Source organism: Bradysia coprophila, assembly GCF_014529535.1.
Source record: "Bradysia coprophila strain Holo2 chromosome X unlocalized genomic scaffold, BU_Bcop_v1 contig_12, whole genome shotgun sequence".
NCBI classification, from domain to species: domain Eukaryota; kingdom Metazoa; phylum Arthropoda; class Insecta; order Diptera; family Sciaridae; genus Bradysia; species Bradysia coprophila.
The window spans coordinates 1115768-1132371 of record NW_023503293.1 but is presented as its reverse complement, the minus strand read 5'-3'; the positions used below and the strand labels follow the sequence as shown (position 1 = coordinate 1132371).

The 16604-nt window shown below is 34.8% G+C and overlaps 2 protein-coding genes across 10 annotated transcripts in view; one reads left to right on the top strand and one right to left on the bottom strand.

Annotated features, from left to right (window-relative positions):
- The window catches only part of LOC119067542 (neo-calmodulin-like), a 149778-nt gene that overhangs the window by 121169 nt on the left and 12005 nt on the right, over nucleotides 1–16604 (top strand). For 7 of the 8 annotated variants that reach the window (XM_037170605.1, XM_037170601.1, XM_037170602.1 and 4 more), the window contains one exon: nucleotides 12980–13234. In XM_037170605.1, the coding sequence (XP_037026500.1) occupies nucleotides 12980–13234 (255 nt within the window). Of the gene's footprint in view, nucleotides 1–12979; nucleotides 13235–14583; nucleotides 14993–16604 lie in introns of those variants that run through there. The other variant, XM_037170606.1, reaches the window with a different exon arrangement.
- Nucleotides 2599–16282, bottom strand: LOC119067546 (troponin C-like). 2 transcript variants are annotated; one of them, XM_037170610.1, is made up of 6 exons: nucleotides 16202–16282; nucleotides 7006–7036; nucleotides 6801–6944; nucleotides 3563–3682; nucleotides 3368–3499; nucleotides 2599–2725 (listed from the first exon to the last, which is right to left on the bottom strand). In XM_037170610.1, the coding sequence occupies exons 1-6, from the start codon at nucleotides 16265–16267 to the stop codon at nucleotides 2697–2699; spliced, it is 522 nt and encodes a 173-aa protein (XP_037026505.1). In that variant the 5' UTR covers nucleotides 16268–16282; the 3' UTR covers nucleotides 2599–2696. The 2 variants fall into 2 exon arrangements, with proteins under 2 accessions (XP_037026505.1, XP_037026506.1); XM_037170611.1 differs by lacking the exon at nucleotides 16202–16282 and adding an exon at nucleotides 7270–7354.

Sequence of the window (16604 nt, the reverse complement as noted above, 5' to 3'; positions counted from 1 at the left end):
GGTAAACTCAACAGTTGGGTTTGAAGGGTTTTTGGTTTTTTGTCTCCACAGATATTTGATCTGGACAGTAAGACAAAAACTTATGTGTTAAAAGTTTGATTGAATTGTAAAAATCAAATCAAAGTTTTTAACAATTTGTTGCTGACTCGAGGTTTACAAGTAAACGTTCAAAGTCGGGGTCACCAATTTGTGGAGGAAGAGAAACGCGTTGTTCACTCGTCTATATCCAAAACTGGAATGAATTTATTTCACAGTCGTACAGGGTATTTATAACTAAGTTCGGAGGTTACTCTGTTAATTACAATTTAAAGGCAATCTATGATCGCCACCACAAGCCGTTCAAAATCATCACTCAATAACTAGATATGAATGGAAAATGGTAATTCAGAGCAACGGCTTTTATATGAAATTAACATAATATTTTTCCGAAAAGCGAATTACGATGTTACGTGCGTGTGTGTGGGATGGGTATTCCATGTTTTGACGTTGCTTGACAAGGGGTTACGATGTGGGGAAGTCTAGTCAAAATGCGGGATTAATAATTATAACGAGCTCAAACGATGTATACAGTGTATGTGTCTCACATTATACAAACTGAAATTGCTTTAAGTCGTTTTAAATTGCTAATTATTATTCCAAACTAACTCTTTATAATCAATTAAGTAAGCTGAATGGGAAAATATATTAAAAATGATTACAATGAAATATGGATCACCAGGAATGGTTGGCAAAAAAAAGCTGTAGGTAGAAGCAATAGACAAAGTGAATTATTGTTTAAAACGTTTAATTTGTGCACCGTTCGTAAAGTATGTCACGAACCGAGTGAAAGAGTATAGAGCTAAATGATAAAGTGTAATAGGTCGGTCATTCCAAAAACCTGAAATTAATTGCCGCCGTACAAACTGAGTAAACATGTTGTTTCCATGCTATCAGCTGTTTAGGGGCTATTAGTAAATTATTGACTTGTTAATTTGCTCGGAATTGATCAAACGCTCCTTTTTGTTGTTTGTCTAGAACTAATTATTTTCAATTTAATTTCATGAACACCAAGTATCTATGCTAGTCATTTCGATAAACTTATTGTAAATTGCACACACCCCTATAGTGATGCGCATGAAAAGCCCCTATAGTGGTACCTAGTCTCAACTTAGAGTATCTAACATTTTGTATTTTTATCTTGGGACTAACGTCGCAGCGTCTCCTTTTCTCGCTGAATGGACAATAACAATACGACGTGTCACAAACGTAAGAGCGTAAACGAATAAGACCCCTGTACTTCGGACGGACCGAAATATGGATAAATGTGGGCAAAACATGTTTTCAGTGAAGAATCGAAAGCTCTTAACAACCAGCGAAGAGTTTGGGGCTAGATCATTGCAAGTCTAGTTTCGTTGCTTTTGGTGTTATCTTTTGAAATCCTGTGGCTGCCATTACCTGAATACTGTGTAATAGTTGAGCGAACCATTAATCATAACCATTATTTTGCCAGTAGGCTGTGTGAAAGCTCCACACTCACCTTCAGTGGACTTGAACTTTGTAATCGACCAATGGTACAATTGACAATTCTTTCAAATCTTGAGTTTTGAACTCTCACACTAGCAGGCAAACTCAATCGAGGTTAGCAGACAAGTTACCCATTACGCTATTGAGCTGGCTTCAGATCATATCAGATCAAATTGTTTAACCTCATGACTTGATGGTAACGAGTAATTTCGCGCCGCGCGAGATTACACGTATTATAGTGGAATTTCGCGCCCATACATTTTTCAATGGCTAACTTGATTTAGAGAATTTTTACGAGTACCTGGCGATAAATTGGCGGTAGATTCAGTTGAGTATCAGGCACATAAATTTTGGAGATGCGAATTTTATTCTAACACCCTAGAGCTTTGTATCAGGGATACCGGTATCCTTAGAAAGTGTGGATTTTCCTTTTACAAAACGTTAGGATACCGGTATCCCAACTGAGATACACGTATTTTGTATCAAGGATACCGGTATCCCGACATAGAAAGTGTGGATTTTCCTTTTACAAAACGTTAGGATACCGGTATCCCAACTGAGATACACGTATTTTGTATCAATGATACCGGTATCTCGACATAGAAAGTGTGGATTTTCCTTTTACAAAACGTTAGGATACCTGTATCCTAACTGAGATACACGTATTTTGTATCAACGATACCGGTATCCCGACATAGAAAGTGTGGATTTTCCTTTTACAAAACGTTAGGATACCGGTATCCCAACTGAGATACACATATTTTGCATCAAGGATACCGGTATCCTTACTCAGAAAAAGTGGATTTTCCTTTTACAAAATGTTAGGATGCCTGCATCGCAACTGAGACGTTGCGAGATTCCTACCAGCAAGACATTCCTTATGGGCGCGAAATTACACTAATAAAGTAGGAATTTCGCGTGGCGCGAGATTCCTACTTTAATAGTGTAATTTCGCGCCCATACGGCGCGAAATTACTACTAGCCGACTTGATATGTTCAGATAGACCTGACCCGAGAGTGAGCCCTTCTTTTAATCATATCCATGCTGCTCCGTTTCTATAAAAATCGACGTCGTCGCATTGAAAAAAATCGGTTTGTGTTAAGGACTTTTTATAAAAATTCAATTGACACTTTATTGAAATTCGATGGTTCTTAATTCCAAAAACAAAATGTTTGGGTAAAAGCTAACTGAATTAGTCGCCAGTCATCATTTCCATAAATTCTGCAAAAAGAAAAATAGAAAACAATCATACCTTCTTACAATCATAACAACATAACATGAAAATGAATGTTTGTTTACTACCTGCCCCATGCGAAAGTTAACCATTACATAACAATTTCCCTGCGAAAATGATCCATTATTTGTGAACTATTTTCTGTTCACTTTTTTCATTTTCTTCTGTGTAAATCAACTTTCGGATGGGACAAGTAGTAAACTAGAATACATTGGATGGTGTTACGTACTTTATTACTTCCGAAACAACTTTTTAATACTCGCAACACTCGTGCTTCGGCAACTGTTTTTCAACACGTGCATTTGATGACCTCGCCTTCGGATATACAAACTTGTCGATAATACAGTTACCGAAGCTTTTTGCTCAAAAGCACACTTGTGAGTTTGCTTCTATCACAAAATTGCTACCTCGTAATTAATTACTTTCGCAGCATCCAATGTAACCGTCTATTACAGCTCTATTTTTAAAACTTGAAAGTGGAAACTTATGCGTATGTAGTATGTTACAACGAATTCCGTACTGTACATCCTTGGAACGAGAAGGGACCAAAGTGTGCGCTTAATACATTTTTAATTCACTCAATGTCACGCAAAGTACTGTTTGGAAGCTTCTATGAAAGAATTCCTTACCGTCAAAGTCAACGGTACCAGACTGATCCGTATCAATTTCTGCAATCATTTCGTTCAACTGTTCACCAGTTAATTGATCGTCTAGAGCTCCAAGAATTTCACGTAACGATGAAATGGGAATGAATCCATTACCTAGAAGTACGTTAAATTGTGATAATTCCTTTTCAATTGACTTACTTACTAAAGACACCATACCGTCTTTATCGTACAGTCGAAATGCTTCTTTTAATTCTTTCTGTAGGGCTTCGTCATCAACCTCTTCATTGAAATGCAACGCAACTCGACAGAATGATTCAAAATTTAGTTTCCCAGTTCCTGCAGAAAAACATTCTTTTTAATTACAAATTCATTTGGCTACTTTTCAACTGTAACAAATAGCTGTTTGTATGACAAGTTGCTTAATGGGATCTTTCCACTTGCGATCAGATGGCAGTTCACGCGTTCATTTCTCTGCATATTTCTCCGACGTATTTTAACACTGATATCTCATGGAATTAATTGGATGGAAGCATCGTACAATGATGTAAAATTATAATTCCATAACATACCATCCTCAAGTAGTTGCCACACCCTCCCTAAGTTACACAAATTTGTAATTCCATTCCGACATATTATTCTTTCTGGAATCATCAATTGTTTCGCAAAGGTTCGTTACAATACAAATCCATAAGACCGTTAGACTCTTACGGCTATAATGACTAAATTATATGCCTTTATGCAATAAAAAAGGAGCCCCCAGTGGAAATTTTTACTCGAGCGTATAATGCATTGTAAACGTACAAAGTGCTAACAAAGTTTGTTTGTCGAATATATGGGTATATATATATTTATGAGTGGAGCGACCGTGGCATCGTAACAATAAGAAGAAGACGGAGAACAAGAACAAAGAAAAAAAAAGTTTTATGGTTGCTGTATGTGAGCGAAAGGTTTTTTATACATTTTTTACAGATGAACTGCTTTAATTAAATTTTAATTTCAAATAAAAGTTTTTTCATGTGTGCGGTGTGAATATACTAAGTTCCTCCACTCATAAATCCTTTTAGAAAATGACACCTTGATGACGTTTTTTTTGATGACAATTCATCAAATTCATTTATATTTCTTTCTTCCAACGAGAAAACTCGTGTTTTCACCCGTCATACGCCATGGAGTAAATTGAATTTCGTCGTGGACACGACTATAACTTCACTTATTAATTCTCTCTCTGTTTACTGCGTAGAGCGTAGAGAGAACATTTACTATGATGAACTTAATTCAAATACGAATAAAAACAGAGTGTAATCGAAATTTGTAGAAAAACTCTGATTTTTGGAAGCATGAAAAACGTAATGTTCACCTCGGCGAAAAATAGAAAAATTAAATTCGCAGCAAAACTTTGTTCTTGTTGAAAATTCAAATTTTCTCCCCTTGGTAAACAAATAATTATTTTATTAAAACACTCTCCAGTAATATATCACTTTTCTAACTTGTCAAAAACGTTATGACAAAATGAAGTTTTAACACTACGAACACATGAAAAATATTAAATTCCAGCTCGAGCGACCGCCCCCGCTCCGCTCTGGTCACAAACTTCACTTTTATTGATATTCCCTATTTTCTCCCCTCGGCAAACAAATAACTATTGTCCGTCCAATGAAAATATACAATCCAACATAAACACAATATGATTTGCTAGTACCGAAAATCGATCTTCGAAACTCCAATTATTTACTTGTTTTAAATCAAATTTATTTCACTTTATTCAGCAACGACCAAAACCAATCTGCAGCCTATATGTAGGCTATATTATATCGATAATTGATTTTGGCACACGAATTGTTGTATTTTATTTGAATAATTGTTGTGATCGCTGAAGCATCAACATTATAACACAGATAACGTTTGTGTTATGGCTTCGCCTAAATATAACTGCATGCTGATGTTAACAATTCGATTAAAATTTAATGATGATAACGTTGAATTGAACTCATTGTTGAAATTTATAGAATTTAACAGAATTATCTGATCATTTCTTATCCTTAGCATATCAGGATTTTATTATTAACCGTCCATTGGTCTGTAGAGGCGCCATAATTGATAATTGTTTTCAGTACTTCATTCTTTAGGCTCTATTTTCTGCTGAAATAACTTCAGTCTGGTAAATATCTATGAGCTGTTATAGCAGTGAAGTTGGTTAATAAAAAATAGAGAGCGCTGACACTGACAATTTTTACTTGACGAAATGTACTAGAAATGTGTAAGATATGTACAAATATCTTTTACATTTGACCTTTTAGTTTCCAAAAACGTGTCCCTATTGAATGTTGATACATTAATGTTTACTAGTTAAAGATGAATTGAGTTCTACTCATGCGTCAATTTCTCATTTCAATGTCAATAGGCGATCTCAAAATCTTCTCCTTGTCGCCGTGATGCTCTAACCAATTGCTCGGGTCATAATTCCTCTAGGTAGTGTACCTCTATGCCAATTGCACACAATCTAGTACTTTGAGTCCAACCACATTTTATGTGATAATGAGTAGAGAGTCAGGAAGAATTCGAATCAGCTAATTCTAATCTAGTCTTGTTAACTGTATGTTGGCTTAGCAACTTACAATCATTGTCTAACTGAAATGGGTTTTTTATAGGGATTGGTTAAAACAATAGTTAACCAAATCCATCGAGATCGAGTAACGTTTGGACGTAAGTTCAGGTTCTAATGTACTCAAAGTTTTTTCTTCGTCGTCTTCATTTCTTTTCTGCTGATAAATTCAACAAACTTTACGGTAAAAGTTTTTAAAATATTTATAAAAAAACACATGCCCGCCCAATTCCACGCTACGTAGAACAATGCACCGAGAGAGAAACTACTCGAGCAAATACTGGGACAGGTGTAATTAAATAGCAAATTTTGGTATTGTTACCAATAGACGTTAATAGACACCAATACATACGGGTTCATTGGCATCTATTGACATAATATGTATTGATGTCTGACATCTGTTGGTTTGGTGACTATTTGCGTCTATTGGTGTCTATTGCTGGCTATTGGTGACAGGTCCGAGAAAGAACTACGTGGGAAAGTACTGGGTCAGGTAGATTTGTTATTGATGCCAATAGCCGTCAATAGACACCAGGAGCCATCAATAGATACCAATAGCCGTGAATAAAGGCCAATAGCCGTCAATAGAGACCAATAGCCGTCAATAGAGACCAATAGCCGTCAATAGAGACCAATAGCCGTCAATAGCCAGAAATAGCCACAAATAATCACCAATGGAAGTAGGTGGGACAAGATTTGCTCGCGTAGTTTCTTTCCCCCTCGTAATGCACCCGCTTTAAATAAGTTATTCTGATAGAGTACATCTACAAATCTCTCAACGAATTATGATAAAGTTGTGAAACATTTTGAATATGCCACACTTGTGAAAGAAACACTGTTTTCAATGCATACCTTCAACATCTTCACTGTCAAGCATCGATAGCAGTTCCATATCGTCATAGGTATGGCCTAAGGTATTTAAAATGGTTCGAACTTTCTCCTTCTCAATGCTGCCCGTTTTACCAGTGTCAAACATTGCAAATGCTTTTTTAAACACTGAAAATTTACACCGATTAATAAAAGAAAAATTGTGAAATTTAGAAAAATATTCTCTTACTGTTTTGCTGTTCTTGATCCAATGATACCGCCTAAAAAATAGTTAACGAATCGTTTTTTAACGAGTAATTTATAACAAGAAATTATAGGTACCGCAGTTGCAACATATACATACAATGCAATTGTACAACTGGGACTAAATTTTACGCTTGAAAATGATCAATTATTTTGTTCACGACATTGCTATTTATATGTAAGGGTGTACACCTCCGGGTGTTTAATATTTAAAAAAAAATGAATTCACTTTCGAAAAGGAGACACTAACCATTTTCTGATTGCCAAGTGACTCTAACGAATTCTGGGTTCGAACTAAATAGCGGACGTATAGTGAACCGCTCTCTTTTTTTTTAAACTAAAAATGATGTTCTCAATGCTGCAGAGAAACGAGTTTAGATTTTACTTTTCACACCATTATAAATTCTTACATTTTCCTTTGATTTTACGTGAATATAATCAGAGGAGCGACTGTGAGAATTTCAATATGCAATGTTATTTACGTGGTAACCAACGTTTTTATGATTTTTCACGCAACTTTTTAAACGAAAAAATTCATTGTGTCAAAGCCATCTTTCTGACCACCAGTGGTTAGAATTGAAAATCCACAAGCCACATCGTAATGGTGTAAGAAAGAGAGGTAAAGTAAAATTTAGTAAGTCGAACTAATCTCTCGAAATCTATTTGAAAAAGAAAGAAATCCAAAGTTCATTGTATAAGAATCTCTCGAGTAATATTTCCTGCATAAGGGCTGGAAGAATGCTGACTGCTGATGTTAAAATGTTAATATAAAGGCGTAATCTATCCAATTTTTCAAGTCCTAAATAACGCCAAGAAAAGAACTGGTTCCATCTAAACCGTAACGATTTTCCATTTCTCGGGCAATTAGCGAGATGAGTAGCGAGATTAGCGTACTTCGCTAAACCTTCACGTACTTTGTAATGTAAAAGCCGTAGTTTCAATAGCCATATTTAATAAAGCTCTGAGCTATTCTAATTGACTTCTCGAAGCACCGTTCTGCAGCTGTTCAATTGAACTTTTGACCACTTATTTCCCGGCATCTACCAAAGAATTGATTTGGGTAAAAGACGAACAAGTTTAAACTTGTCAACCGAAATACAAGAGAAAAATTGACGATAATCAATGCTGTAATCGAATTTGCAAAAAAAGCCTTTTAGCATAAGTTAGGAACAAACTAAATGTCGTGGGAAATAAGCGACGGATTCGCGATGTTTAAACACAAGTCAGGAACAGTATATTACTTCCGAGGTTCCAAGTTGTATATTTGATAAGTAGGGTGTCAAATACACAACTTGGAACCTCGGAAGTACAATGCTTTACGTGATTAGGCAATGTAAATGAAAAGGAAACATGCCGTAACACGTAAAAGATATTTTACCGCGCGAAATTAAAAATATGGTCGTGTGACTGGTATTACCCGTTGACTTGGCTGTCATTACCCACAATGGTCCTAAAAGATGCGCGTAAATAATATTGAAAAACAAATTAGTGAAATGCCCAAGAAATACTTTTAGAGGGTTTTTGTCAAATTTTTAACCTGTTACAGACGACAAGCATATAACCAGTATTATTATCGGGTCTATTACTTCCATAGATTGAAGTATTTTTAATCTGTTAATTTCAAACCTTGTACTTCAATTTTTTTAACATCATTTTACTATATAAATGACCATATTACCCAGAGCTCTTCGTTATTTTTGTCGTCGTTATCGATAACAGATGGATAACAGAAGTTGAGCAATATCGATGAACGATTTTATATTTAAAAGAATTTTAAATTGGAATTCCATACAAAACTGCGTTTACCGACAATCCTCACCTCCTAATTCGATGCTTTCAGCACTATTATTTCAAAATGTTTTCTTGTCATTTTTGGGTCTCTCGGCAATATGCATCGAAATTATTTTCATTATCGTTGTCAACGTTTGCCCAATGTTGGTTCATTGTTTGATGCAATGGTTGACACGTAAACGTGGAATCTGATTATAACATTTTCGGATTGAAATTATTCCAGCAACAACATTTCGATTTTCCTATCTAATAATAATTTTCAACAAATATTTGATGGCCCGGATAAAACACAGTATTCGCTTTATTTACGAATGAACAACCTAAAATGGGTTGACATTAGATTGCGATAATAATAGTTTATATGATAAACGGTACAGTAATTTCTGTGTGAAAAAAGGGTTTTTACATGCTTATGAACGGTAATAGTAGATCACATTGGATGCTGCGGAGGTAGCTCATAACATGAGGGATTAATTTTGTGATACGAGCCGAACTCACAAGTATGGTTTTAAGCAACAAGCTTTGGAAACGGTTATTTTGAAAGGTGTAGAGTTTTTTTTACTTTAGTTAGCTTATCGCTTGTTAATTAGCGGTAGTGGTAAGTTTAGTCGCCTGTTTGTCTATCTGTACTGCACTGAAGAAAAAGTTTCGAAAAACTCACTTGTCGCAGGTAACTTTGTCTCCAGGTAATCTACAATAGCTGCCACAGCTGTAGCGCGCCATTCAAAAAATACAGCCGCGGCAGATAATGTAGATTACCGAGAGACAAAGTTACCTGCGACAGGTGAGTTTTTCGAAACTTTTTTGGCGGTGTGGTACATGGCTACAATCCGATGGTTGATGAGGTTGACGAATCGCCGATGAATCAGTGATGAATCGCAGATGAATCAGTGATGAATCGCCGATGAATCAGTGATGAATCACAGATGAATCAGTGATGAATCGCCGATGAGTCGGGAATGAATCGTCGATGAATCACTTCCTAGTGAAAACAATACTTGTCTTATAACATAAAAATGAAGCACTATATTCTTCCCGTTTGGAAAAATAGTAAATATTACCGGTTTCAGTACTGTCCCTTACAATGAGGCAGCTCTGAAAATTGGAAAATTATGAGTTTTCAACCACACGAAGGATTAATATTCGTTGATGACGTCAGTTGTTTGCAAATGTTCTAAAAACAATGTATATGCCATCATCAATTCACTATGAGAAACCAATATGCGAATTAGCTACATGTGTGATACTGAACTGTTACAGATCTTACGATTGAGTATACTTCCGTCATGGAATTTTATTTGACTTTCGGCAACCATTCCAATACTTACGTGTTAACCATTATTCTATTGAATTTATAATACCGCCATCGAAAAATAAGTAACCAGTAAAAAAAGAGTCTCACATACCCGTCTACAATTTCCGCGTCCCTTTAGCAATTTTCTTTTGCTCAGAAGGTAAAGTCGTATAGGTATTCATGTTCACACAGTGAATGATATTACCCTTCCCTTTGTATTCACATAGGAGACGTTTTTTTTCCGTATATTTTGAAACGAAAATCGTTATGTGAAACGAATGAATTTCGTTCCATTTTACCCGATGGGATTGAATGATTATTTGATAAGAATCTGGTGTAAATAAAAACAAATGTAAACGACGAAAGAGAAAAAAAATCACTTGAATTTTTATGTAAGGGTTTTGCTTGCGCTTTAATTCAAACGTTGACGTGCATTGTGGATGCCTAAACTTTTCGAGTTACTTTCTTAAAACGGCAACCTTTTGAATGCCACCATGCTTTAATTAACTAGGTACCACCTTTGGAGGTGGTCAGGTTCCTCGACTGACCAAGGTATTTAATGATTCCCTGCACCGCGGACTTTGAAATCGTCAAGCCGATTTTTTGATAACGCATGAAAAATGTCTTTAATTGTCGTAACAATACGAGCCTAATTATCTTCTATTAAATATCTTTTCATTCTCTTTCGGAAATAGGTGACTGATTGAAATAAGAAATAATTTTAACCCAACAACAATGAAAATTCAGAAAAACGATAAAATTATTTTCGTTTTATACTTTTAATAATGGTCCTCAATGCCGTGAAATTATGTTTTCTGATATTTTTTCAGCTCATTTTAATTATAGTGTCTGGCTATTCCTATGGAATGTCGCCCAAGCTGAATAATTTTTTTAATTGATTCAAGATTCGCAGTAAAAAGATTCGAGCATCTGGCTTCAATTAGCAATTTCAGAAAGAAAAAATTCTCGGACTAATTTATTTATTTTTATTAAGAAATCAATCAGTATTCGTTCATTACCAAACTCATATATCTCCACCACAGGAAATTAATCAATCTAACACCTGTAAGACAGAAACGAAAAAAAAAACTTTGTTTATGATACGAATGTAACAACAATTTTCATATAAAAAATAGCATTTCTTCAGTGAATTCCGACTGGTAGGAGTCTTCTCGAAATTTAGACGTGTTCTAATATGTTTTAGTACTTTTATTGCGTACTCGTCAAAAACGATGAAATTTAGCTTTGAACATATGATATAATTAATGATGCAAAAATATCGTGTAAACAAAAATATTTTCATTTCTAAAATTATAATTTATAAATCAACTGGATCATTCAAGTTGAATTGAAGCAAATATTTGTTTCGGATTTTTAATGGGACACGTTTAAGTTTTCGATTCATTTTCTCTTTTTTTGGTTGTGTGTGGTAAAAATTTGAATGAAAGTCAGGGGTAAACAGCGGAAACGGTAAATCAACTGGTTAACGTTCCATTAGCCAGTAAACGTTACATAAGCCAGTGAACGTTTTTTTTTTAAATAAATCTGTTTGTTATCATCCCTTATATAAGCATGCGTGGGATACGACCCATTATCCGATAAACGTTACATTAGCCGGTAATCGTATACCGTTCAGAAAACATGGTTCTGTGTGGAAAGGGGGGAGCGTCAGATGGTAAAGAATGGCTCTAAGAGATTATCTCCATCTGTGCTCCCTACAGCTTCCCGAGCAAAAACTCAAGAATTTTCAAGTTTTTTTGGGGTACAGAATGTAAACTTTACATCCATCCAAAGTTCATGATTTGTGACAATTCTTTGAGGTCGGTGTTGAGATGTAGGAGCCAATATACCTATCTAGGCATATAATATACAAATTACGCCTGGACGAAATTTCGTCGAGGCCATTTTTTCAAAAGAATCTCTCATGATAATAATTCAATTCAATTTGCAATTAAACTATGAATAAAACGAACTGTTTTTTTTCATACTAAAAAAAAACTCGCAAGCGAAACATTTATAACCCAACAGAAAAAATGTTTTGCCAAGTTGGCAAAAAAACTCCCATATTTATTATTACTTTTCTCCGCTTTTTTATTATTTTATCTGATACTTCGTATGACGGTGCCTTTCGTATACGATTTTTTCTCTCGCTTTTAATATTAATTTTGAAACAAAAATTTGAATATAATTTGGGTCATAAATTAAAAGAGTTTTATTGCATAGCCGGTCGTTATGTCGTGTTCTGTCTACATGGATTATGTACGTACAATGAATTGTAACTTTGTGCACAACTTCCATATGGAACTATGTTTTTTTCGATTTGTGGGTGATAAAAGCCGTATCTGTATCTTCAGCCTTTACCGTGTAAACGAACGCGTTTGCATTGCAGTTGAATTGATAACCTTTTACGGACGGCTGTATCAATCGACTGTTCTAGCGAACGTGGTCTTATACATCACCCTATCCAAGCATCAATATAGAAACGAAGAGCGAAATTGAAAAAAAAAAAATGGAAAGTGAGCCGCATACCATTACAGTACACCCAACAATGGGACACTAAGAACGAACCATTATTTTTAGAAGTAAGACCCGTCCAGTTCTCGAATTATTGTTGGAAATAAACATTTTTAGGTCACTCAAACATTATTTGTACTCAAGACTTTTGTGAAATTTTAAAATAACCAGGAGTCTATCGTCCAGTAATTTGGAAGACAATAGGCAATATTGTCGTTAAGCCTGAAAATTTGTTATTCTTCATCAAATGTTCTTGGTGGTAATAAAATCTGTCTGTTCATTCATAGCATGTTACAATAAACCATTTGTCTAACGTGTTGATTAATCCAATTCAGAGATTCATAAAGAATTTTTTTTACAGGCACGTAATAAACCTGCAGATGGTAGCGGTCATTTGACTCAAAAACAACGTGAAAAAACGCCATCTGGTCAAAAAGGAGGAGCACCAGCAAAAGCATCGGCTCATTCGGCAAAACAGCCAGCTCCGGCCAAGCAAACTGCTTCGAATAAGAGTTCGACACAGACTCTTTACAAGCCTCAGCCGAAACCGATACCGAAACAGAAACCAAAGAAGAAGAAAAATCAACAACATGACTTGATTGTGACAATCGACTTGGTGAGTATGATTCGCACTACAAAGTAATAGTTATTTAAGTAATCTGTTATGAGTCTTACTCCGAAATTCTGATGGGACCTGAATGTAAATATAGTCTTGAGACCAATCCATGCTATTGTGATCCATTTTTTCAGTTTACTCAGACCCAGACTATTAATTTGAACAATGAATAAAAAACCAGGAGAGAACGGTCCAAAAAATTCAGTCGGAAACGTGACAGTTATCCTTAATTGCTGCGTATTTAGTAAATTTGATTCCACGTCAATAGTTAAACGCAAAGACGGAACGATACATGTGACATCAGCGAATTATAAGAAAAATTAAATTTCATCGATTTATCTCCATTTCGAATAGGCTTACGATATGTTTGTGACATGACCCGTTTCTGCATTTAACTATTCATAAAAAACGTTGCACAACAAGAGCATTCGTCAAGTTTCATTTTTTTGTAAAACCTCGAATCTAATTTATGAGTCATAATTCATCAACTCTATTTAATCACACATTTAAGATCATTCCAGTCCAGAGAGATCTCGAGCTAAGAAGATATGGGCGCGGCAGAATTAACGCTGAGCTCTGTAAATCTAACGAATTTGTCCTGCAGAAATGCTTCAAAATATTCAATTTTAGTTTTTTATGAATGCCATTCATTCCACTCATTCTATTCGCACTAATTTTCTATCTCGCTGGAACGGTTGTTAGGCGTTTGTCTTTAAAGAACAAAATGAATTTATTGAAGTGATGAATTCGGAGAACATGAGCATTTTTGTTTAAAGATATTTGATTTAGTTAGCGCTGAACGAAGCACGAGAACCGATTATTCAAAAAGACTACTTCGAAGCAGTAGTCGAAATTTCTCATATTAATAAGGTTGGTTTACCACTCGCCGCAATTTTCTATAAGAAATTAGGGGCCGATTTTCCGTTCAAAAATCTGTTCTAGTTCTTGGTTTAGTACTATGGGTTTTTTTGAACTTCATCTAACCAAAGTCACTGTTAGAAATCTGTTTTGATCGCTACGCCTCAATGGAATGTTTAGATTGCCCCCTCCGTAAATACGGGGTCCGTATGCTCAGCGCTACTGTTCTGAATACAATCATTGCACAGCATTATTTTTAGTGTAATGTTTGCTTATTCACGCAAATTGTGATTATATCTTCGTAATCAATACGCTTTGTTTTGAACGTGGTCTATTTTAGTATTTCGCAGCCATGTCTCCGCCACCGGCTCACTTTCAACCGGCTGACATGTCTGGAAGTAAATTATTTTCTCTTAATTTGAAAAAAATGTTTAGAAGATAAAAATAAAATAAAACGAGTCGTCTCGCTCGTACAGGCATTTCTGATTTTACAAAAAAAAACACAAAAAGTAGCATCCAATGTGATTGAAGAACTTAAATATGATTTAGATGTACTTCCGTTTGTTACCAAAAATAGAGTGATTAGGTTACGATAAAAGAATCTTATTTTGTGATTATGTGTCCAATTGTGTCTGCTGGTGCAACAAAAGTGATAAACATTTCTCAGAAGCAATTCGAATTTTCTGAGTGTGAGCTCATCGGGTCACATAAAAAGTAAAATTTCTGTCCAGTGAGCGTTAAGTTGTTGTTTATTATTTACAGTGCCATTGAACATTTGTTCTCAAAAGAAAAATGAGTGATAACGTTGAACAGTCCGGTGTGCTGTTCGACGGTACTTACGATAAAGAGTATCGTCGTTTAAGAACTTTATCCAGTCGTACCGATATTCGACAAGTGTCTGTAAGTTGAAATTGATCACACACACAAATTAAGAGAAACAAATCAAACGATTTTCATCAAATTAATGAACTCATTCACAAAAATATCATTTGTTTTGATTTTTCAATTTTCACAGTCGAAAATGCCATGAATCAGCACGATCTTCCTCAATAACATTTTACTCGTCTAAAAATAAACAAAATATGATTGTGCTTTGAAATCGTGTGTATAGTGATATAGGAGTTATATTTATTATAAATCACATCACTATACAGCATTTCTGATTTTAAAAATTCTTTCGTTTTCACATTGTACTTGATTTCATTATTCATTTCGGTAATTTTGTTTATATTTGTTTTAATGTTGGTTATTTTTCGCACTTTTTAAACATAAAGAAACTTAAACAAGTTTCTTTGCTTGTGATAAATATAAAGCTTTCAAAGAAAATTGAGTTATATCGTATTTATTCATTTGTTTGTTCTTGTGGGTTTTTTTTTCATTGTAGATGAACAAATATGGTTAGCATCATACTTTGTCGGGGACCATTTTTAGGAGAACATTTTCCGAATTTTATTAACAAATTTTCCTATAGTTTTCCAAAAACAATTTATAGGAAAATATGGATTTTTTCAGAAAAAGTGGGAAAATATAGGGAAATTTTGGAAAAATGTTTTCCCGCAATTAGTATCTGCTTCTTATTAAGAAGTGATTGCATCATATATAATATGTACTATCACGATATTAAAGCCTTTTCACTTACGACAATCCCACTCCCAGTGCGAAAAATACGCATCAACTACTTTTTAGCGTAAAATTCTTTACTACTTCTCACATCCATTTACTTTATTTACTCCGCTTTGATTTGATTGTATTTGTTTAGAGAGCTCACTAACAGCCTCTTCATGGCCAATAACTAGTACAGTCTGGACTTCCGAGCCACACCTCAAAGTATGCAAATACTTTCTGAGTAAAGTAAAGGGCTAATTGATATCCCGTCTAAATATAGGCTTGACATATGTACACAAATTCATTGTATTTGGGTTACGTCATACGAGTCATTCAGTGTGTACAAGTACATTGTTACAGCCACTAAACACACAGTAACTACTCAAAATGTGTAGCTTGAATGAACTTTATGACGTTACCAATGCGACGTGGATCATTTTGGTGAAAGGCTATTACAAAACAACTGAGTCAATTTGTCCTTTAGAATTACAGTTATTCAATTACTATTAGTACTAAAATTTGCAATTCAGGCGTGAAATGTTTTGTTGGGATTTTTCTGTTTTTATCCATTACCAGACAACCTTTTTCAACGTTAAAATGTTTGACTGGATGGTAAACCACAGATTGAATATACAGACACGGCCGAATGAATACTGATATCTCAAATATTTGGTTCAACTTAATTCAATAAGTGGACTTTTCTTTCACATACCCCATCCTGAAAAATCAATTCTTTCCATCAAAATAGTAAACTACGTTAATCACTACTTTAAGAGTAATACACCTTTTTTTTCGTATATATACGTTCGTGCTGAAGAGCTATAACAAAAGATAGTATGCGATGTCGACAGTCATTCAGCATGAAATGAACTTACTTTAAGTTGAGACTGATATTTTCAATAAAATG

Bases quoted from the DNA above. Each gene is read 5' to 3' on its own strand.
- LOC119067546 (XM_037170610.1), bottom strand. From the start codon at position 16,267: ATGGATAAAAACAGAAAAATCCCAACAAAACATTTCACGCCTGAATTG. The intron at 6,945-7,005 runs GTAAGAGAATAT...GTAAATTTTCAG, and splicing joins GGATCAAGAACAGCAAAACA to TGTTTAAAAAAGCATTTGCA. The intron at 2,726-3,367 runs GTAAGGAATTCT...TTCTTTTTGCAG, and splicing joins TGGTACCGTTGACTTTGACG to AATTTATGGAAATGATGACT.